Genomic DNA, 24,041 nt, shown 5'->3' on the forward strand with positions numbered 1-24,041 from the left:
CTCAAAGAACCACGTGCCTTCATTGCCCAAGTTCCCAGTGGTCCGGCCACTGAGAGGGCCCTGGACCTTCGGCTCTGACACCGTCCCTCGTAAGGGGTATAGCGGTACCGTCCCGAAGTGCGGCAGAAGTCTTGGACCCTGGAGCAACCCCCAGTACCCGGGGCGATCTCATCCCTCCAGCGCTTCCGCCGGCCCCCCACGGCCACAGTTGCGGCTCCCAGGAACGCCATAACCACCATGCCAGCAGGCGGCAAACCCCTTCCCGCGGCACTTACCAAAGAGGATCTCAAGGACATTCTCCAAGAGATGAAGGCGATTCGCACAGACATTCAAGCCTCCCTAGTGGATCTCAAGGGGAGGGTGGAGACCCTGGAGGATAAAATGGAAGGCATGGAAAATAATCACCTCCAGGTAGACCTGCTCGACGTGAAATATGAAGCTAGGCTAACAGACTTGGAAATGAGAGAGGGGGACATAATTCTGACGATGGACGATCTTGAAAACAGAGCGCCGAAACAACTTGCGCATTATGGGTGTGACTCAAGAGAGGGGAAACTGCGGCGGACGTGGGGAGGAAGGTCCAGGGCCTGATAAATCAGCTTTTTACTCTGGAGGGCGGCAAGGAGGTCCAGCTGGAAAGAGCGCATCGAGGTGGAGGGGGTGCGGGCGGGGGACTGAGGTCCATCGTGGTGCGGTTGCTCCGCTATAGAGAGAAAATGGAGGTCCTGGAGAAGGCAAAAAGACTGGGGAGCTTTATGTTTGAAGGCAATACAATTAAGATATTCCAGGACCTATCACCCCTCACGCTCACCCGCAGAAGAGAATGTCGTCCACTCACCCAGTGGCTTACAAGCCAAGATATCAGATATAGATGGTCCTTCCCCTTCGCCCTTTCCTTTGAACGGGCCGGGGTAGACTGTAGAGCGATTAGTGGCAAGGAAGCCTCACAAGTATTACAAGTGCTCAGGAGGGACGCCCCGGAAGGGGGAAATATGATGGAGACCCAAGAACCAGGCGATACCGTGAGAGAACCGGCGAGTCCACAAAGGGCAGGAGAAAATTCAGAAAACTAACACCGACGTCCGAGGCTGAAGGGGACTAGGAGGGTAAAGATAGTTTAACGAGAAGATTAAGTCTGGCTTGTAGGCGACCCCGGCTGGGGACACAGTTTATCAAGAGAACTGCGGTGCAGGAACATGCACATACCCTGGTGGCTTGCCCGTTGGCAGGCGTCTTGGACAAAGGAGGGGGGAGGGATGGGAATTGATGGTAAGAAGCTCGGGGCACGATATCCACCACACTTCAAATGGGCACTGGGCAGCTCCGACATGATCAGGAAGACAAGATACAGAAGGGAAAGCAATGGCAGTCAATGAAAAAAGGCGCCGGGTCGAGTCACTCAGGGTGGGTTCGCTTAACGTCAAGGGGCTCAACTCACCGACAAAGCGCTCTCTTCTCGGGAGGGAAATGAAAAATGGGAAGATGGACATGCTGTTTGTCCAAGAAACCATAACAGTGAGAGGGGAGGAGAGGGCCATACCAGGATCCCACGTTGGCCAGACCGTTTGGGCATCGGGTCATGTAAAGAAAGGCGGAATGGGCATCCTACTCCAAAGGAACCAGAAATTGACAGAGGTGTCCCGGTGGGAGAGGGAGGATGGAAGAGCCCTGGTAGCGTCCGGCAATCTAAATAACTCCAGAGTCAGCCTAGCAGTGATATACTGCCCTAACGTAGGTCAGAGAGAATTTGCTCAAGTGGCCTTGGGGGAGGTGATGGCTAAAGCGGAAGGGTTCCTGCTCCTGGGCGGGGATTTCAATATGTGGGCAGATCGAGAGTTGGACCACAGTGGGGGTTCGGCCACATCAGGCAATAGAGGAGCTGACCTCCGTGGCGGGCTGCGGGAATTAATGTGGGAACAGGGATTGGTGGACATATGGAGGGAGCTGCACCCTAGACGAAGGGGATACACCTTCTGCTCCGCAGTCCATGGCACCAGGACCAGGATAGATTACCTTTTCATGGGGAGTCAGCATATGATCAGAATAGAGGCCTGCAACATCCGCCCAGTCAGCTGGTCAGATCACAACATGGTCTGGTCGGATGTCAGCTTAGCAGGGCTGAAACCCAGGGAGTCTCTTTGGAGGTGCAACGACTTCCTGTTGAGGGACGCGGTCTTTAAAGAAGAAATGACCGTTGCAATTAAAGAATTCTTTGAGCTAAATGACACGGGAGAGTGAGCCGGGAGATGGTGTGGGAGGCGGCTAAGGCGACTAGGAGAGGAAGGTTGATCAGCGAAGGGGCATCCAAAAAACTAATTAGGACCCTCTTGACCCACAGGTTGAGATCTGAAATAATCCTCCTAGAAAACTCAGAGGGGAAGGCGGAGACAGAGAAAGAGAGGGACCTGGGCATAGCGAGGGAGAAGAGACTACAATTGAGAGAAATTGAGATGGGGAAAATTGTAGCGGGGCTCCAACATCTACACCAGAAATACTATGAGAAGGGGGACAAGGCCAGTGCTATGCTTGCAGCAAAACTGCGAGGTCAAAGAGCTGATAGATGGGTGGCAAGAGTGGTTAGCGCTGAAGAGGGGGAAAGTTCTGATCCGGTGGGGATAGTCGAGAGTTTTGCTTCTTTCTATGAGAAGCTCTACGGGAGGGAAGGGGAGAGAGAAGGAAGCGTGCAAGGCATATCTTAATGGGGTCACCCTCCCAGCCCTTAGTTCCTTAGAAGCATCGGCCCTAGACGCCCCCATAACTGAGGAGGAGGTGCTTAGAGCTATATCGGGATTGAAACTGGGCAGGGCCGCGGGGGGAGGACGGGTTCACGGCAGGTTTCTACAAAGCCTTCACGGGCCATCTAGCGGGGTTCCTGGCGGACCTTTTCTCGAATATTATGAGAACGGGGAGGGCACCCCCTTCCTTTGGTAAAGCTCTGATCACGGTGATTCCGAAGGAGGGGAAGACCCAGTGGATTGCCGCTCCTATAGACCCATTTCCCTCCTGAATGTAGATGCGAAGCTATTTACCAGGATTATCGTCTCGAGACTGGACAGCTACATGCCGAGGCTAATTCACTCAGATCAGGTGGGTTTTATACGGGGAAGGCAAGGTGCAGATACACTGCGCAAGACGTTGCACCTAATGAGAGGCAGCACCGAAGGGTGGGAACCACGTCCGGGTGTCCATTGATGCGGAGAAGGCGCTTGATCAGGTTGACTGGGGTTCCTTCAGGGGGTACTTGAGACGCTGGGATTCGGTGCGGGGATTAAACAAGCCATCATGGCCCTATATGTGTCACCAACTGCCAGAGTTACAGTCAACGGGCATATGTCACAAGTCTTCCATCTCCAGAGAGGTACGAGGCAGGGTTGTCCCCTCTCCTCTCCTCTTCGCCATGACAATGGAGATCCTGGCGGAGTACATCAGGGGCGCATCAATGGGGAGAGGAATTGAGGTGGGCGAACGCACCTTTAAATTAGGCCTCTATGCAGATGACATCCTGCTCCACCTGCGGGAGCCAGCAAGGTCGGTCCCAGCCGCTTTGCAGGCGATTCAACAGTTCGGCCACTTCTCCGGATTCAAGGTAAACTTAGGCAAGTCAATGATGTTTCCCTTCGCACCCGATGTGGATAGAGATCTGGCGGAACTCGTCCCACTTGTACAGAGATGATAAAATATTTGGGGGATCAACATAGTCCGTCCCGACGGGGATTTATGCCTGGCAAACTACCCCCCGCTCTTTGATAAACTTTTCAGGGACATGGAGGCCTGGGGGAAGGGGCAGATCTCCTGGATGGGTAGAATAAACGCCATAAAAATGAATTTGCTCCCCAGGGTGTTGTACGTCTTCCAGATGCTCCCCTTGGAGGCTCCTGAACCATACCTCAGAAGCCAAGAGGCGTATAGTGAAGTTCATATGGCAGGGCCAGAGACATAGAATTGGATACGAGACTCTCACCCTCCCCAAGGATAGAGGATGGGTCGCCCTGCCGGACCTGAATGCCTACCATAGAGCAGCCCAACTTAGGGCCCTGGCTCCCCACCTTAGAGAGGACCCCGATAAACAATGGGTAAAATCGAAAATTTCTACTTACGCCCAGTTACCATGGGTGAATGGCTATGGGTCCCACTGAAAAAGCTCCCCAAAAGAATTAGAGACCACCCAATACTGGGTACAATGTGGAAGGCACTAGCGGGGAAAGGCTCTAGCGAGAAAGTCACCACATGGCCCTCTCCTCTGAGCCACATCTGGTCTACACCAGTCCTGGAAGAAATCCCAGGCCACGAACACTACCAGTCATGGTTCGACGTGGGCCTGTGTAGGGTAGGCTAATTGGTAAGAGAAGACACTTTCATAAGCATCCAGGAACTCTAAGCGGCACTGGGAATCGGCAGGCTCTCCCCGCTCCTATACCTGCGCCTCAAGGGCATTCTAATGAAGCTGAAACTTAAATCATGCATACAAAGAGGGCTTAACCCGGTTGAAAAAATCTTAAGACTCCCACACTGAAATGAAAGGGCTCATCTCCCTCCTGTACAGACCACTGTTGACCACCCGCGAAGGAACGACTAAGAGCCTCAGAGGGAAATGGGAAAGGGACTTGGGTTGCACCATCGGGGATGGGCTCTGGGGGAGGCTATGTAGCAGGGCATTTAAGACTTCGATCTCATGCCAGTACAAGTCCCACGCCATCCAGCTTCTCCATAGGTGGCAGTACGACCCAATCTCCCTCTCTAGGATGTTATACTGTCCCGTTGTGTTGGCACGGATGTGGAGAAAGAGCCGACTACTGGCATATGTGGTGGTCCCGCAAGAAAGTACAAGTCTATTGGACAGAAGAGCTCAGCTGGCTTGAGGCGGCGGGAGAGGGGGTTTACCCATTAGACCCATTCTTATTAATATTTGGTCTCCGCCAGAGGGACGACCACTGGGAGAAACTTCTGGACCTGACACTTCCTGCTGTTGGCAGCCAGAGCTGCTCGGGCCAGGACTTGGAAGAGGGCATCTCTCCCCTCGAAGAGGGAATGGGTGATTGTGGCCAAAGACATTTATTTTATGGAGACTAACAGCAGCAATACATGGCTCCAGCACGCAGGTTGAGACTGATTGGCTGCAATTCATGTAAGCGTTCTCCAATGTTGAGGACGACACAGGAGTTTAACAGAGGCACTCCACCCGGCCCGAAAACTGGTTGTGGCATAAGACTCATTGTACTTCTCCAAGTAAAGCCTACTTATGTTTATTCCTTGTATGCCCGGTCAGAGCTGCCCGAAACGGTTATTCATGGAGATGTGGATCGTGTGCCCCATCTTTAGGGTTCTTTGGAGGGAGGGCGGAGGGAGGGTGTATACAGCAGAGTATTATGGTTCTCTAATGGAAGTGGCACGGGCCGGTGCCGCAATGTCATTGTTTGTACTAACGCTTTGTTGCCTTCATAAAAACAATAAAATGGAATTTAAAAAAAAAAGATACTTAAGGGACCTACTTTGGATCCCACCTGGGAAACAAACCAATTACCCTTATCTGGTAGAATTGGTTATTTGAATTTGTGGGATCATGGGACTGGTGGATCCCCTCTCGCCACAATCACCGATAGCAGCAATTCTGGAGGATAGACTGACCAGCATGGAAATGGTGAAGATGAAATGGGACGAGTGTGGTATAGCTACAGTAGGGGACCTGCAGAATGAGAAAGGGCCGATGACATTTACTGAGCTGCAAGAAACCACGGGCATACATGTAGGCCAGTTCCTGTACATAACAGTGGTTTATTTTTCTGATATAGTGCACCTGACCAAGGGGTATCTGGGCACTCAAGGCAAGAAATGTTAGACATAAGCAAAGTACAATGAATACAGTAGAATACATTAGAATAAAGAGAATGCATGGAGGAAATGAGCAGTTGCACATAGAAAGGAAAGGCATGTGGAGACATAAGTGAATAAGGGGGGTTACAAATCCATGTGCATGATGGCATGGCTGGTAATAAGTTAGAACACGTGGGGGGGCAGTACTGGTGGGCTGACAAGTGGGCAGGTCAGGAGTGCAAGTACTGGTAGGTCGGAGAGTTAGGGAGCAGTCAGAAGGGTAATCTGGTTCAGTATAGTGCATTCAGATGAACGCAAAGCTAAGACAAGGAAGGTGCTAGCTAGTTCTTGCAGAGTAGCCAAGAGATGACATTTCTCCTGAAGTTAAGTTTTAGGTTAAATCTTGGGACCACCAAGCAAGGCGAGTTGGATGATCTGGTGGTACGTGTGGAGGATCTTAAGTTGAATTTTCCGGTGAGATATGGTGGGGCTAAGTGATTTAGCACTTTAAAATTGAGACAGAGTTTTGAGTTCAATCTTTTCTTTTATGGAGAGCCATTTGCATTGTTTTCTAGTATCCGATATGTGCTCTCTTCTCTGTATATTTAATGCATCTCTAAGAGCATTATTCTGCATTATCTGTAATTTGTTGAATACAGTCTTATTAGTGCCTAGGTAGAGACCATTACAGTAGTCCAATTTGGAGAGTACAAGTGATATAGCTAATGTGAGGCAGCTTTCTGTCGACAAAAAAAGTTTGCAGGCCCTCATCAGTTTACCAGTGTAGGCAGTGGCTGAGGCAGTCATATTCACTTGTTTGGAGAGGTTGGAGGTGGAGTCTAAAGTTTTTACATCTTTAGCAATTGGGATGTTGTTCCCATTTATATTAAGAGTAATGTATTTGGCTGGTGAGCCAACCAGGAGTAGTTCTGTTTTGTTGTCATTCAAGCGGAGGCCGTGGATGGCCATCCATGCCTGAATGATTGTGTAGATTTCATCACATGTTGTACATCTGAGTCATAGATGCCTGTGAGGGGTAGGAGTATCTGCGTAATTTGTATACGTAACACCCCGACGGTCCATTTCAAACAAAAGCTTTGTAAAGATGTTATACAAAGTTGGTGATAGCCATAAGCCTTGGGGCACACCACAGGTAATGGCTATCGGGTCAGCTGAAGCGGACAGCGAGAAGACTCGCATGGTTCTATTGTTAAGGAAGGATTGGATCCACATGATGGCTTTCTTGGAGAAATGTGCTGCTGAGGCGAGGTGATCACAAAGTACCTTGTGGTCGACCAGGTTGAATGCCACAGACAGGTCCAAGGGTAGCAGGTTTGCAAGTCTTCCTTTATCTTTGAGATCGTCAATCTGGCTTTTGAGGTCAATAAGGGCGGTTTCTGTCCCATGTTGCGGTCTAAAGCCAGATTGCTGGGTTCCTAGTAGTTGATAGATAGTCTTGGATTTGCAGATATGAAACCTTATCCAAGATTTTTAACAGGAAAGGGACAGTAGTAATAGGTCTATAATTTGTAGGGATCGTGGTGTCTAAGTTTGTTTTTTAAGTAAAGAGAGTACCCACGATTGCTTCCGATGGCTAGGGACAGTGCCACTTGAGAAGGATGTGTGGATTAATTCTCTGGCCGCATCTTTAATAATCTGTACGGGGCAACTGTCATCCTGGCAATTTGAAGGTTTCAGTGAGGCCATGATTTTTTGAACCACAGGTACCGATACACTGGTGAATTTAAAGCCTAAGGGCTGTTGAGTAGAGGTTCCTTGAGTCTGTTTGGGTGATGCTGGATCCGATAGGAGTCTACGTTTGTCTGCTATTTTAGTCTGAAGGTCGGAGATTTTGTTGGTGAGAGGTTTTTGAATGTTCGTACACCAAAGTTTGTCTGTTAGGCACGAGTCAATGGGTTGGTCGGGAGTCTCCATTTCTCTCAGTATAATGAAAAGTTCCTTTCTGCTGGAACCAGATTGGCTAATTCTATTATTGAATGTATCCCTCTTAGTGTGGATAATCTCCTCTTTATATTTAGCAGTGATAGTGGCCAGGTTCATTTTGTTTTTGGCTCAAGGGGTATGTTTCCAGAGCGATTCAAGTTCTCTTTTTTCATGTGGTAAAGGTACTGCGAGATAGATGGCCAAATAGTAACAATGAGGTAATAGAGAGCGAAGACGTCGAGACACTTAGTAATAGGAGAGGGGGGGCAGGCCATATCTAGGATCTACAAAGTGTTGATAGATAGGAATTCGAGAACAGAACTGAAATGCAGGGAGGGATGGGAAATGGACTTCGGGAAGAAGTTTGAGGATAAAGAGGGGGAAAAGGTGATGTTGTACCACAAAGTTTCTAGGAATGCCAGACTACAAACAATACAACTGTACATTACACAAAGAGCATATCTTACGCCTGCCATAATTGTGACCTTTAAGGGCGCACAAAGACAGGAATGCCCTAGATGCAGGTTGACAAATGCTGGACTGGTACACATGTTTTGAGGGTGCCATAGGGCAAGGGTTCTGTAGGGAGGTGGCACAGAAAGCATACCAAGGTGGCATAGAACTGGATATCCAATCCCCGGAGGCTTGCATACTGGGCAGATATACAAGAAATGCAAAAGATAAACCTTGAACTGAAATTAAAGATTTAATTTATATAATAGCCAAACGGAATATAGCTATGAAGTGGAAAGATGCTAGAGAGCCTAGTGCAACAAGCTGGTGGAGGGAATTGGAAAAATGGGTCACCGCAGAAACTGTAGCATGGGAAAGGACATTAAGCGAACAAAAAGCCGAGCTGGGTACAGACATACGATGGATAACGATGACTAACTCTTTACGTGCAATGGAGAGGAAGAGGCCACACAGGCCATGCCAGGGGAGACAGTTGCAGTGTGAATAAAGTCATATACCCAGATGTGTTATGAACAGGGTCAATTTGGAGGGGGTGGGGGAGATTATGGTAGAATTAAGGTAGAAATATAGATCAATAACATGCTGTGTTACATGAAATGTGGTGGTGTTGGTTGTGGGTGTAAAAATGCAATAAAACTTTTTTTTAAAAAAGGTATATATATTAAAACCTAAAATGTAAAAGTGATTAATTAGAACCTAGAATGTCAATGTGATTATTTGAAGTATGTGCCTTCATTTCTAAATCAAAGAAAACTGGTTTTGTTTTTAACTTAATACATATTCTTTCAGATTCTCTATTGTTTTGTTTTTAAAGTCTGTGTGGGGTGGCCCTTTTGTTCCTGAATGAGTACCAGATACCATCCTTCACAATCTGACTCGTTCTTACTTCAAATGCCTCGTCTGCAGGTTTGGTGTCCGCCAAACCCTCTGGTAGACCCAAACACCCTGCAACAGATGCAATCCATGGCACTTGCGCCCATGGCCTCCCCTTGGCAGTAGTCTAGTCACTTTTGAGGACTTCCACCACACGCCACCGCACTCAACCCCACTATCTCCCCTTTCTCTTGCACTCAATTTTTCACTCAATAGCACTCTGCATCACGCTAACCGGCACTCCCACCCGCTGCTCTTCCCCTCACTTTGTGTTAATGCACTTGCACTATAATTAGATCACATGGGCCACTATTATCTTTCTCCCTTTAACAAACCCTTCGCCCCCTACCCCCATTTCGGTTGTGTGGTGTTTTGAAATACCATTATTTGTATCTATAGGCGCATTACTAACATCACAAACAATTAAAGTAAATGAAATACAAAAGAGGATCGACTGAACTATAACTAGTAGTTGCATGGGTGTTATTACTCGAGCAATCTTGGCAGGTAAAAGTTGTTGGAGCACTAATGTTTGTATGTATTAGCCCAACTGCATTAGGCCACGTTGCCCGTTGCACATTCACCTTGTTCAGATGTACATGGTAGATCACTTTTTAGCATTCATGTTATGCTAGAAAGGAGACTAATTTGTGGTCTTGCATGGTCATTGTATTTATGGGCTCTGAAGACGAACAATTGAGCTAAAGACACCCAGTGAGCCTAACAATTATTGTACAGGTACATGGCACATTGTTGCAAACTAAAAGGCGCATTTCTAATGATCGAAGCATTGGTAACCGCATGTAATGTCATCCGTGGATATGGTGATGCAGACGCAATAAGTAATTCCAATAAGGGATATGTTTTATATATGACTACGTGGAGGTGTGTTCCGTCAACACTAGGTTTGCTGAAAGAGCAATGTAACGGGGTACAAAGGATGTCATCGCAGCCCAACATCTATCCATTGGCCCCAGGTGGCTAGAAGGTTCCAATTCAAGCCCCTGAGCATCAATCAAACACTTCTGGGGCCTGAAAGCACACAATAGCCTGCCTCCCTTCCCTAAATACTACCCAGATACAGCCGTACGTTCCTCCAAATCCAACTCCATGACAGAGTCGATGGCAGGTCTCTCCGTTCCCAACAGGATCCCTGCCCTTCAGACTTCTGGTGCGCCTGCTTCATTTCCGCAAACTGGTAAAAACTCTCCCCTTCTATACTTCTTTCCCTTCACCGGTAATCACCCCACTGCCGCTGTGACCAGTGGTCGGATCCTCATTAATCCCACAGGTTCCCTGGCCCATCCTCTGAGTCAATACTCCTCCTTGGCTGCCCTTAGCACTTAACCTCACCAGCCCTCAGCACGTGTAGGCTCCTCCTTCCATCCCATTCACCAGCAATGCTCCCCTATGCACTAGCACGGCCGATTGGCACAAGGCCTAGTAGGAGCAGGAATGTAACTTATTGTTTTGCAATTATGTATCACCAACCTGCATTCCCATTTCGCCGTGTGGGGCTTTGAAATAGAATGTGGTTGTAGAATGTGCAGTTCAACTTGTGCTTCGTGTGGCAACCACATATGAGAATGAACACACGGGAGACATTAGAAAGAGCATGCAATGTCAACCTGTCTCACATGATGGTAGACCGGCCTACTTCAGGTGCGCCAGCAAGCATGCACAGACATGCACGACTTATAGTAAGAGCTGTACAATATATGCCAGAAGTGTAAGTAGCAAAAAAATGATTCAAGAGTGGAACATGGACATAGTAATGAAGGGCGGTCGGTATATAGGTGACTAGGAGTAGAGGTATGCTTTGTGCCATGAAACATTGCTGCACGAGGGAGACGGGGTGTTTTGATGTACTTTCCTTACAGAGATGGTGTATCCACGAACACAATTTTCTAGTTTGTTGTGACTTCCTGTCGCAGATCATTTTACATCGCTGTTTGCAACTGTGCTTAGTTTTCTTAACCACTTGCCCGATGTAGCATCTTGTCCAGTGAGTCTTTTTGTGGCATGCTTTCCCAAAATGGAAACCTACCAGTCTCTGGCTTAGATCACTGAAAACAGGCTGGTATTGTTATTTGGCCTTGAGGAAAAGTCAGCAACAGGTCAAAGGACACAAATACACCCCCCCCCCCCACTCAAGCTCTTCGTTCCTCTACCTACAACTCCCTCATGGTCTGTCGTTTTTCAAAGAAATGAGCTGGGGGTAGATCTGTCTTCGGCTGGGGCCTCCCTCTGGAACATCCTCCCTGCCACTCTAAAACTTGAGGAAGAACCAGCTCTGGGTTCCGGAAGCACCGCAAGACCTTCCTCTTTTCTTCTGCCTTCACTCCCCTTCTCCCCTGCTTATCTGTTCTCTCTCGGCACCGTGCACCTGGCCACCCTCTGTCCTCCAGACCCAGGTACCTGCTCACCCTGCCACCCTCCCGCACTGCCTCCGGGCCACCCCTTGCACTGGGGTCTGTATCTGTACCTATACAGCGCCCCCTTTTTTCTTCCTGCACTTATCAGATCTACCCTGTCTGCTGACTTAAACCTAGCACTTGCAAATTGCTGGCTGCACTAAAACTGTTTGTTGCCTTATTTATTTATTGTTATTTATCAGTTTCTCCTCTGCTTTGCACTTTCCACTTCTCCCCCTTCCATGCACTTTTCCCCTCTCCCATGCACTTGGGTGTTCTCAATGTCACTGGGCCTAGTAAGATCGCAGTTTTGTTCTCCCCTGTTCCCCTCCCTTGCCTTGTTGTGCTCTGAAACACTTGTGTACGAGCACAATAGAAATAAAATATATCAATTTGTTGAATACCCACAAAGAATTGATAACATTTATCATATTGAAAGTGGAAATACAAAACCTCAATTTCTGCGATCTGTTTGGAGCAGTTACTCCCCAGGACATCGAAAGAATGGAACTACCTGAAATTATGTAAGCTAAACTCTACATATTTGGGCTGTTAAGCACAGCCTGTCTGCCGTCTGGATTAGGACTCATTCTGTGACGTGCGATTAGACAAAAAGAATGGTACGTTATGTTGAATGTACTGTACGTTATGTTGAATGATTTATACCGCATACTACAAAAACCAGAGTGCTGGACTCACGGTTTATCTGTCTCGTAATGATTGTTATTTGTGTATAGTTTAAAGAGGTGTCAGCTGAACTATGATTTTTATTTTTTTATTTTTTTACATATTGCTTACTGGCCTTTCCCATTAATATATTATGTGTAGAGTTATGGGCGATTAGCTGGACCATATTGTGATTGCTTGAATAACCGCAACCACAACCTGTATGCAGGCTAATGATATCTACACTGCTTTGTCCCGCGATATCCTGGTGTGCGGTCACCGTTTCACCCTTGTGCACCATAAAGTGGAGGGTGGAGGCAGAACCTTTTCCATGGCCTCTTGGTTCTCCTTTCAATCACTACTCTTACCACTTCCATTATAATGCCATCTGTCTGTAGTTCAACCGAAAAACGTTACCATCTGTCCTTATTTTCTGGTAGTGCCCGCTATGTGAAGCTGGTGCAATCTGGTTCGCCCTCCCACTGGGAGGTACAACTACTTCACAGCACTAACCTTTCATGCATGTCATGGTCTCGCCTACTCCCCCCGTTTTGACACGTCTGTGTTGAATCTGCGTGGTGTGCGTTTATGATAAGGTTTCATCCGGTTCTGAATTATAAGGTAACTTGTTAGATTCGATTACAAAACGGCTACTAAATTTATATTCTGTTATCTACACAGCTATATTCTACCATTATGCACATGCCATAAATTCCAGCTACCTGCAGACGGATTCTTCTATAAACATTGGCGGATAATCATCAGCGGTGCTCATTTCATAACCGTTATGTTGGACGACAGACAGGGACAAATTTGCCCTTTAGCGGTAGCAGCATTAAGGAGCAAACGGTCAGCCTTTATGATGTGAAAACCTGCTGATGCAAAAGTGTTGCACTTCAAAGGGAAAATAATCCCCATCTTCTCACTAACGGAACACCATGTGGTTCCTTATAAAGTTTTGCTGGTGTAACATAAGGACACACAAGAATTGAAGTACAGGGATTGACAAGCTCGCGTATCATGAGGAAGTAAAAAACATTTTAAGCATGCTAGCTATAACTTGTAATGCAAAAAGAGATCATTTTGTAGACTTAATCTTCTCTTGTGAGCATTCTTTGCAAAATAAAAGCATTTGTTACATCGCAGTCTATTGGTGTTTGCTTCAAAATAAATGTTTTGCTCTCCTATTTGGGAAAGAAATAAAAGTTACGCACTGTGAGGATGTGCGAGTTTATCTTCCTGGTTCTGCATTACGTAACGTTGTGTCATGGGTGATGACAGGGCACTTTTGGCTACACTTGTCACAAACGTCATGAAAATAGGTGGAGCATATGGTTTGGACTAGTGATGTCAGTTTCAGGAGCGGGTGATCTGTATTCTTACCGTGAGGGCACTTCAACCTAGGGCGACGCATCAACAGATAAGATTAGCACAAGATGGCCACACCCAACCTGTTTTCGCTTGTGTAAAATTGACGAAAACCAAAGTAAGAGGCATAGAAAATGTTTTAAAGATAAATGACTGTATGCTTTAAAATACATGCCCGAACGTTCTGGAAAATAAACGTTTTGAGCAAACGTCCCCCTTTAATAAATATGCAGCTATTGAGGAAAAGTTTGTATGCAGTACCCTCTGGGAACACTACAAACAACTCTGACTACAGGTATAGGAAACCCAACCTTTGGTATAAGCTTGAACTACACAGTTCTGGTAGCATGTTGAGCAGCCAGGCTTATCTCAAGAGGGGTCAATGTGAGCTGTAGTGGGGTTACACAGAGATTTACAATTATTCAAATAAACCTCCGCTCAAGGTTTCATGAATAAGCAATTATTTATGTATTTATAAGTCAGTTAGAATATGCCTTCTGATACTCAAATACACTTAATGAAATACACACTCCTAATATCTCTAAATCAGTAGATACCCTTTTGGGTTGGCCCACAGACACTACCTACACCCTTAGGTGATTTCAGTTGCTAGGGTGCTAGGGACATTAATATATCACTGTGGCATTTAGAATCATGGAGTAAGATGTCAAAGGAAAAGATTTTGAACATACAAGAGACTACAGACATTCTTAAGCAGGCAAATACTTTTGGATCCCCCAAAAAAGAGTCATTCAATACAATAGGCTAAGCCACGGTCAATGGGCCAAGTCTTATATGGGATGAAGCATCTCTGGTAGGTAAATGGAAAGGTTTTGGCACAATGTTTTAGAAGTCTTTGAAGAAAAGAAGAATCAAATATCGGGCCACAAGCTGATTAGACTTGAGTAGTAGAAGATGCAAGCAAATTTACAGCAAGAGGCAAGTTCTCTCAGACTTTGTACAGTACTTTTAAAGATGAAGAAAAGGTACAGCAGTTTACTACTGCTCCTGTGCAGCTCTGCAGGTCTCATTGTTCCTGGGCCTCAGTCGTGGGGACAAGAGTGACTCCTGCAATACACTGAGACGGTCAAAACTCGCAACTGGCAAACTTCACTTTCAGCGGCTGTTCAGTATTTCAGCTCCTCGCGTCTACCGCAAATAGTAACACCGCGGTTCCTGGCTGTAGAGATGCACTTTTCCTTGCTTCTGGGGTCCGGCACTATTGATGGGCCTCAGGCTCGGTCAGTCCTGCTTCCTTGGAGTCCGGAGGATTTTACCGGAGCTCTTGGCCAGCTTGCAAGCAACGCACACAATCTGGTGTTCCTCTCCCTGGCTATACGGTTTTCAGCAGCAACTCTGGAAATTCAACCAGCTCCGAGATGGATGTCGAGGTGGCTTACTTTGGAGTTGATTGGTCCCACCAACTCAAAGGGAGAAGTCGTCCTTACAAAGGCTCCTCTGTCGATGCGAACTTGGCATTTTAGCACAGCAGCAGGGCTTCACCGGGCAAATCAAGGATCCAGGGGTTGCAGCAGGCGTCCTCTTCAAGTTCTTCGGTTCCTTCGTCCAGTGGTCGACTCTGCCTTCTAAGCCAAAAGACTCGCCTTTTATTCAGTTCTCTCCCACTCATTCCAGCCTAGCTGTCATGTCACCCATCAGGGTGGCTGTCCTTGCCAGACAGTCAGCCGGCCAATCACAGAGTTCATTTGGGTCTCCTAGGAGACCAAGCACAGGGATTGTGTACCTCCCCCACTTCCTGGAGCCAGAGGCAGGCTTCACTCGTGAATCCTGCCAAAGGCGAATCCAACAATGGGACCAAACCTGGTTTGGCACGCAGAGTAATGTCAAGGACCTTTCCACAAAGAAATGGCAAAAAAAAGACGACAGACCATTGTGACAAAAATGGCACCCTTGGGCGCTTTACTGCAGTTGCGAAGGCAGCCCGCGGTAAATGCACACCTTTGTAGTTAAAACGAAACCACTGCCACCAGCCATTCAGTGAGAAAAGTATAACAAATGTTATGAGAAGCTAGACAAAGGGGATACTAGGTAACCCCTCCAGCACCCTATTGTAAGATAGCGTGTGCTGGGTCTAGAAAGTTACAAATGTAAGTAAAGTCAACTTCACTGTACTGCTCTTGGAAACAGTTTAACCAAGAGAGGGTATTTAAACCTTTGGAAAATCTGAAAGACTTCCCTGTGTCACTGCACTGAAGGTGCTGTGTGACAATGTAAAAGATTATACCTATGGAGTTTGCCAGACTCCACAACCAAAAGAAATACAGTATACAAAATCGCATTAAATACATGTGTGGAAAAAAGGTTCACACTCTCCAGGTTAAAAAAAATCAAGTCCTCAAAATCCAGCAAAATTGCTGGGGGTCTCTAAGGTGGAGGGAATTAGCACATTCCTGAGAATTCTCCCTAACAGACATTGCCTCGGTCTACTCAAGACCAATCAATCATTTCAGAAGCATAATAGCCATTGCAAATGTAACTGCCTACCTCATCAGATCTCTCTAGGCAACCTTATAGAATGATCGGCCCTCTCGATACCTCTCCTCTTTTCCAATGTTATATTAAAGATCAGTAAAACGGGTTCTCATTCATACAAATAGCCTTAGGAGGTAGGGAGATCAGAGCTGGAGGCTTGATGCCTGGGGTCTACACAACCCAAGACAAAACCCAAATCAAAACTACCATGGTCTCTTAGCAAAAGCAGCCAAAATAGGCAAAAATTCCCCAAAAGGAATCAGCGTCAATTGAGAAGGACCATGGTGCCAGCAACAGCCAAGAATAAGCTATGTACATAGGTAGTGAGCAGATTGCCTTGGGAAGGGATACTCGCCATACAGCGCAGTCTAAAATAGCAGTTCTAAAAAATAAAATTTGAGACTCAGAAAGCCCATAAATGCAATTTCAGAGACTTCAAAATCCAGCTAGAAAAAAATAGGAAGATTACCCCCTGCGATCTGGAAGTTCCCTTCATGCAAGCCAATACAATCTGCTTCTGGGTGGTTCTCTAGTCTCTGGTCTGCCTCGAAAACTTTGTCCAGCTCCGCAAACCACTCTGCTCTTGCCCCTCCTGAAGCTAGTCGTTATAGTTTCCGAGGGTTGTTTTACTAAGGCCGTCACCTCCCCTCATTAGCAAGGTGCAGACTCCTCCTGTTATAAGTGTTCATCTAGAGTAGGATGCTGTCACCCCTGCATTAGAGAGATACTTTGTTTGGGTCATGCCTCACCATCAGCATTTAGTAAGAGTACAATGCTTGTTTAGGTCTAATGCAAGGTCGACGGCTAGTTGCTTAAACCTTTCACCCAGTGGCAAGTTCGCACTATGGCTAGATGCTAAATAATGTTCTACACATTCCCACGTTCTCTCCCATATTTGGCGTTGCTCGGAAACAGTTTCTTCAGACAGTTATTTTTTACAAGAACATTTAGTTTTATTTACTATAACAATCAGGACAATTTTTAACACTTCCCAGACTGTTGGAGCAGAGTCAGAGGTTTTGTTTACACATGTATCTGCGTGTTTCAAAACAAAAGATAAGGTTGGCGCTTAGCGCAGACACCAAACTCAAGTTTGTTCTTTGTTAATAGTAATTTCTGCTCCTTGCCTGTATATATTTCAATGCAATTGCATTACCTACATGCCTGCCTACCGACTACAAGGCTTCAGACACCACTCAACCCTAGCATTCAGGATAAATTACATGTCACAAAGGCATCTGGCATGCCCTGGACTTTGGTGCAATGCATAGGCCTTTCAAGACCCCCAGGAGACGCCCTGAAGCACATTTTATCAGAGGTCCTTCCAGGAAACTGATTCTGAAAAAAATAGATTTTTAATTTTCCTTCTGACAAGAGACAAAGCCAAACAGTGAAGAACGCGAAAGAGGTCCTCCCACTGATTCAACAACATGGCATGGAATTGCACAATGCACAGTCAGGCCAGTAGTTATCCGGATAAAGCATGCAGGCCCGTGTAGGTAGAAGCATTTGTGCAGAGAATATGACTACCGTTTGAAACTAGGAGCACGGGATCTGTGTGATCACTGTGCATTCGAAAATTGTTATTCTTTTCTTTTACTGCATTTCGCCACAGTCACCCCCCCCTCCACTCCCATTTCTCTCGAAATTTGATATTTTGGTTGCACAGTAATGGGATGCACTGTGATGAGATACTAGGAGCATGCTCAAAGGATTGGCTACACAATCCTAAGAAAGATTTCCCTTTACTGCACCCGTCCTTCCATTTAATGGATCCCAAACTTTGTTTATTTTTGATCCTGGCCTGTACTTTTTACAGTGCCGTGAAGCCTTACACTAACTGTCTTTTGCTCATCCGTTATGGGGACACTCATGTCCTTCAGGCTGTCAGTACTGGGAAATAGCGTTTCCTTTAGTCTTGTTACTTTACTACTTTTGGTAAAGTAACACTTGTGGTAACTATCATTGTACTGCATTGTAAGATGCACTGTACAATGGGGTACAATTTTGTTTTTTCCCTAGAATAAACTCAGAGGATTTTTGGTTACACTAGGTGTGCTAAATTAACAAGCTGGTGGCAGCAGTGACTTTTTACCATTCTTTGGTGCTTTTTGTTTTAGCCGTACTGCGTTTGCAACTAACTGTGGCTGGTGACAAAACAAAGCCATGCCACAAGGTTTTTCACTTGTCCTTTGGCCATCTTTTCTTTTAGCCTTCTTCCTGGCCCATGAGGCCTGGAAAATCCTTGGCCCAATGGCGGCAACACTCATGCATAACACTCTAACACAATGAAATCAGATTGTGAATTGGGACCAGGCAGTCCTATATGTATTCTATTAGCGTTGTGCGATACTTCTACCTGACAGTAATTTTTCATAGTGTTTGGCCATAAAACAATATTTGTATACATATTATTGAATTGTAATTTGTGACTCCCATTGTGTGTACTCATTGTGAACCCTCTACAAGCTCACCACTTCGAGACTTAGGCTAGACCTCTCGTCACTGCTACCTTGAACTGGTCTGGCAACAGCTCCCAGAGGTATCCATGTCACAATATAGGTTGGCCTTCTATACGTTTGGCCCCAGGCCAGAGTATAGAAAATAAGTGTGTGGCCGCATAAGCTCCCAGGCACTTTCGTTTTACAACCAAGCTGCTCTGCAACATGCTCTAGTGCCGTCCGAGGGTCAGAGTTTCCTGCAACAATGGGGACATAGTTGACAGATAAAAATACTTGACCATCACAAATTGTGGAGGCAATCTGTGTGCCCCTAGGCAATTTGAGCAAAACATTGGCTGTGGCAATCTTCCTCCTCACAGAGCGGGGCTGAGTCAAGCAGTCAATGGAATGAGTAGAGTCCATCCTGGCTCTATACAGGACCAGGGCACACATTGTGCACTTGCTACTAGATATTGGCTAGTGATAATGGACACTTAATAATAAGAAATGGTGTGCTGCCTGTACCTGTAGAACCGAGGTGGCGAGTGACTCTTTACTACCCCTGTACAACTACACATCGGATACGTTTTCTAATGAATATTCTACAGAACATTATATAGCAAATCAAACACGTTTCATCCAGGACAGACTAAATTGATACAGGAATTAACCTACCCATCCACCCTTTAGCCTCTTTATTTTCATTTTTTACTGTATAACTGATCTGTGCACTGCATATATAGCAAATGACAACAGAACCTCAACATACCAATTTGTAATCTTCAAGCTCCTTCGGGTCGATGCCATCAGGGTTCCAGATAGTACCATCAATCTCCCCAATTCCAATACATTTCGCACCAAAACGATGGAGGTACCTCATGGAGTGTAGGCCTACATTACCAAAACCCTGTTCAAGAAGGAAAATGCATATTAAACGTGATACAAATAATTTGCATGCATAGCACAACCATACCACAAGGGATCTTATATCTGGAAAGTTGGACAAAGTGGATTATGGGCCTTTAAGATCGTAAAGATGGCAACCTCAAACCAGAGATACTCAAAAGCAAGGATTTTTCCATTCAAACACCCATAACCCTGTACAAAAACTAACTTTTTCTAGTGATTTCTACTAAACGACTCCTTTCCAGGTAAATACTGAGCACTTATCTGAGATATAGCCAAGTAGCACAGCGGGTGCACAAATGTGTTTTCCCGGCATATCCAGTCTGGGCATCAGAGCAGTGCAGGAGCAAGTTTGCCTAGATAATCACACTGTCTACTTGACATATTAAGGGGGAGGGGGGGGGGTCCCTGTGCCAAAATGTCAGTTCCACCTCAATTTCCTGCACACCAATGTTAGTGTAAATTTTTTTTTAAATAAAACATACATATTTACCAATCAATGATCACATCAGAACCCAATCTAAGCGAGAATAGGAGTTGACAATATTACACACACTAACTACTAACATGTTCACGATCCAAGGGCCACACAGAACTTAGTGCAGGTTTAGTACTATGCTCCAAATTAAGTATTAAACATGTATCATGTGCAGATAACAGTAGCAGACTTTAGATTTAGTGAACTTGGGACCACAAGGTCCAACACAGCCGGAAGGGCCATCAATATCCAAGTTACATATTAGGAAGACAGTACACAGGCCCAGAGGGGCACATTACACACCAAGGAGGGCAACAGAAGAAACCATGATCCAATGCACATCGTAGACAAAGGTGCATAGATTTAAACATTCCTAATAAAATCAGGGGAAGGGTCTAAAAATGTAGCGCTTGAGGAATTCCAGGTACCCTTGAAAAATGCCAGTGTCAAGGTAAGTACCTTGCAGTGTTACTCTGAGGAGCTTGTGTTGAGAACAGTACCCCATAGGAAAAGCCAGGTAAGGATCTGTTCCTTTCCACAGGTACCCAGAAGAAAGCAATTGGCCCCAGGGGACACCAGTGGAGACCCATAAGAATAGGTCCAGTAGAGGGGGTCAAGAACCAGCAGCCCCAGGAGCCTCAAAGCAGGTTTCAGCCCCATGTTAAACAATAAGGAAATGCAGCAGAAGGCGACCTGCAGAACCCAATGACCACAGACACCTGGAGGAGAGTCTTTCATAACATGCCAACCAAAGCCCCAGAGGTAAGTACTTACAGTGTTTGCTTCTAGAAAGGCTGTTTCCAGAAGGTGAAGCAACCCGGTAAGTAAGGGCCTGTTTTTAAAGAGCAAAATGAAGGATCTCCAACAACCTTCCAGGCAGCAGCTTCCAAAACCAAGCCGGCACACCCTTGCAGGAAACTGATAAAAGGCCCGGCCAACTTGTCACAGGGTGAAACGCCTAGCCCCAGCAGATAAGGACCAGTACCAGGACATGAAAACTTCAGGAAGGACACCCAGCAAGCAAAAAACCCAACCCAGTGCTATGCCCAGACCACTTTCAGCCAATATTGCCATAAGAGGGACTAAAAATGCAGCAAAAGCTGGAAATAGAAGATGCTCAAGCAGGTAAGCAGACCGTTGGCCATTTACTGTTTTATACCTTCACTACGCAATGTTTTGTCGAGCCAGAGTACTTATTTTCTCCTACCATAAATATTTTGTGGGAGACTATTATAAAGTGAATATGTTTACAGTATACCAATGTGGGGTGTTCTTGTGTTGTGTCTGTTGGGACTAATTGTACCTCCTTAAGTTAAACTTGATTGCCCCGCTAAAGCTACCATTGCAGAGTCTATTCTTTCCTTTTGGGTGACACACTGCTCCGCCATTATGTTAGATGCTTACACTGCCCTCACCAGAGGGTTGTGCAAGAATCTCCCAAACAGAAACCCTGGCTTGAGGATCCCATTTTGTCAGTGGGCTAGTTTTCTCACCGAGACCACCACCCCTGCACCCTTTCCCCCACTCAGTGTTTGTAAACAAAGGCAAATATATAGAGACCACTGAACCTCAAATTCACTTGAGAAATCGTCTAACGTGAACATTTTCTTTGCAGTGTGTCTGGACCACAATGAATGGCCAAAACGGCCCTCTGCCAATATAGGCTCTTGGAGCCTCCCAAGGTACGGTGTGTGATGTGTGGGCGCGTCTCTCCTCCAGTTGTGACTGGAAATCGGCCTCCCAAATAACCCAAGCCACATCCGTGAGTGCATGCAAGAGGTTTGTGGCTGTCCCGATAGGATGACTGCAAAAAGGTTTAATAGTGCATGGATGCAAAATGGAAGGGCTGTGGTAGGCCCTAGGCGTTGGAATCTGGTGATCATGTGCAAGTGCACAAGGTCCAACCTGAAACCAAGTCCTTGTAGCGGAGAGGAAATGTATTGTCTTGAAGACTTCTGCTGTGAGCCCATGCTGCGGCCTTCAAATCTTCCCAAGACAAAGCTCTGCACCCCTCCTTCCAGAGGAAGCCTCTCAGACTCTTCCACTTCCTCAGCTAGGTGGAAACACCGGTTATTTCGTTTGTGCAGGCTTGTGTGCCTTCTCCAAGCTCGTGACCAGCAGAGTAGTGGGCTGCTGATGTGCTCGTTGTTTTGGGAGGTTTAGAGACGCATTACTGTAGCTGCTACTCATCACAGGGTCATCCCACAGTCTGCAGTGTCTGTTGCTCCCAAGCCACATCTGCCCTGCTTGCTGAGGCAGCTATATGCTACACCTCACTGCTGTTGCTGCTGTAGTGGCCGCCTCACCCTGGGTTGCCTAGAAGAGGTCATTCTCCCTACGACATGCAGTTCTGGCCTAGTCACATTTTAGGACTCTAGTCCCAGTTTGTTTATGTTTAGATGGCTGCATGCTACAACAGCTCTTTTACCTGTTTTTGGAAATAAAAGGATTGTTCCAAAGTTTTTTTTTGTAATGACCCTGGTTTTCGCAGTTCAGTGAGATTCTACAGTAGTGTGTGCAAGAAGCTAGTGTATTGCCAGATGAGGTCATGGCCTTTTGAGTCACAAGCTTTGGCACCCAGACTAGCATCGATTGGGTCTGGCAGCAGCATGACCAAGTGTCTTAGATTCAATACTGAACTTGGACCTTGCCAGCTTGTCCGAAGGTTTGAATGTAGCGACCACCAGCGATTAAGTGACTGACAAATGTTTGAATGGTGCACCTTATGTCATTGGAAGATTAATGAAGGTGACGAAGAAAACCCAAAATGGAGAAGGCACCCCGTTAAAACTGTCAGGGTTCTCCTCCTCCCTCCCTCCTGGGTAAGGGGGAGAGATGAGAAGCGCGCCAAAGCGCTTGGAAAGCCTGTGAAGAGCAACAAAAGCAAGGGGCGGGCTAAGCCCCATATAAGCAGCAGGCATCCGGTGGCAGGAAGCATCCAGCCCCTCCTGCAGAAGGACACCCGTCGCAGAAAAGGAGTTTTGTTTTGGAGTTTTGTTTTCTCTTTGTTCGTGTTGCTGTTCCAGCCAGAGAAGAAGGGTTCTGGCTCATTGGGGTTCCAGCGAAGCAGCGATATGTTGCAGCCAGGAGGGTGTGTCGGATAAGGAGCAGGGTAATGCTAAAGAGTGAAAGCTGGACTCTGCGCGGGGGTGCTTGGCGCGGCTGAGAGCAGGGTGTTCAAGCAAGGTATTTGTGAGCAGGGGCGCCATTAATGTTTTAATACAGGGACTGCAAGCAGCAAGGTTTGTCCACGGCCGTGTCACATGCTCATTTGTTTTGTGGGTCTGCGCACAGTGCGCGCTAGCCAGCTCAAGTTTTTCCTCACGTTTAGCCGATGGCTCGCAAGGGCAGATTTTGGCACGGGTTCACCGATCTCGTGCCTTGGTGCATTGCTGCAGGGAGGGGCCGCAGGGTTAGGTTGGATGGAGGCTTAGATCTTCGGATCTCCTATTCAGAGAGCATGTTGCCTATTCCTGGAAATCACATGAACGCATGGGTAAATCATACACAGGTGGCCCAGGACTTCCCAGGTACCGTTGTTTTAATGTTTGTAGTTTAATATTCATGGAGTGCTCTGAGAGGATAACTGTTAGAGGAATGCATGCGAGCACTAGAACGGCAAGCATAGTGATGTCCAAGCATAAAAAACAAGTCCAGAGTCTAAAAAAGGTGCGTTCGATAAAAGCCTATCTTTAGGTAAACAGTCCATAGGATTGATGTTTTTAGTATTGCACCAGATGACAAAGCGTTTCCTTTTATTGGAGTAACAGTGTCTAGTGCTAGGTTTCCGTGCCTCTTTAGGTAGGTCCATACCTCTGAGCGAGTTGGAGATGCCCAAACTGACTTAAGGAGTCAAGCTGCAAAGTTGAGTGTTTGGGGGCACGGAAGCAGTGTTTTGCCTACGTCGTGTGACAGCATGTTGTACGGGCAAGGCAGATTCCATGAAAAGAGAACCATGGCTGTCAAGCCCACATTGGTGCCACCAGGATAATTACGACTTGTTCCTGGTGCCACTTGTGCACTATCCTGTTTAGGTGAATTGGGGGAAAGAGGGGTGGAGGGGAGCATCAGCAATTCGCCTTGCATGTTATCCAGAGACCGTCCCCTTTGTACCTTCAGGCAGACACAGAGGCAGTCCAATCTGGGCATTGGGCGTTCAGAGTCATGAGCAAG

General features: G+C 46.5%; 1 protein-coding gene across 1 annotated transcript in view; it reads right to left on the bottom strand.

Moving 5' to 3' along the window:
* The window catches only part of GLUD1 (glutamate dehydrogenase 1), a 501,976-nt gene that overhangs the window by 232,045 nt on the left and 245,890 nt on the right, over positions 1 to 24,041 (bottom strand). The window contains exon 7 of the mRNA XM_069610788.1: positions 19,254 to 19,391. Coding sequence (XP_069466889.1) covers positions 19,254 to 19,391 — 138 coding nt within the window. The remainder of the gene's footprint in view (positions 1 to 19,253; positions 19,392 to 24,041) is intronic.

This window comes from Ambystoma mexicanum, chromosome 8 (assembly GCF_040938575.1).
Source record: "Ambystoma mexicanum isolate Mex_15411 chromosome 8, UKY_AmexF1_1, whole genome shotgun sequence".
NCBI classification, from domain to species: Eukaryota; Metazoa; Chordata; class Amphibia; order Caudata; family Ambystomatidae; genus Ambystoma; species Ambystoma mexicanum.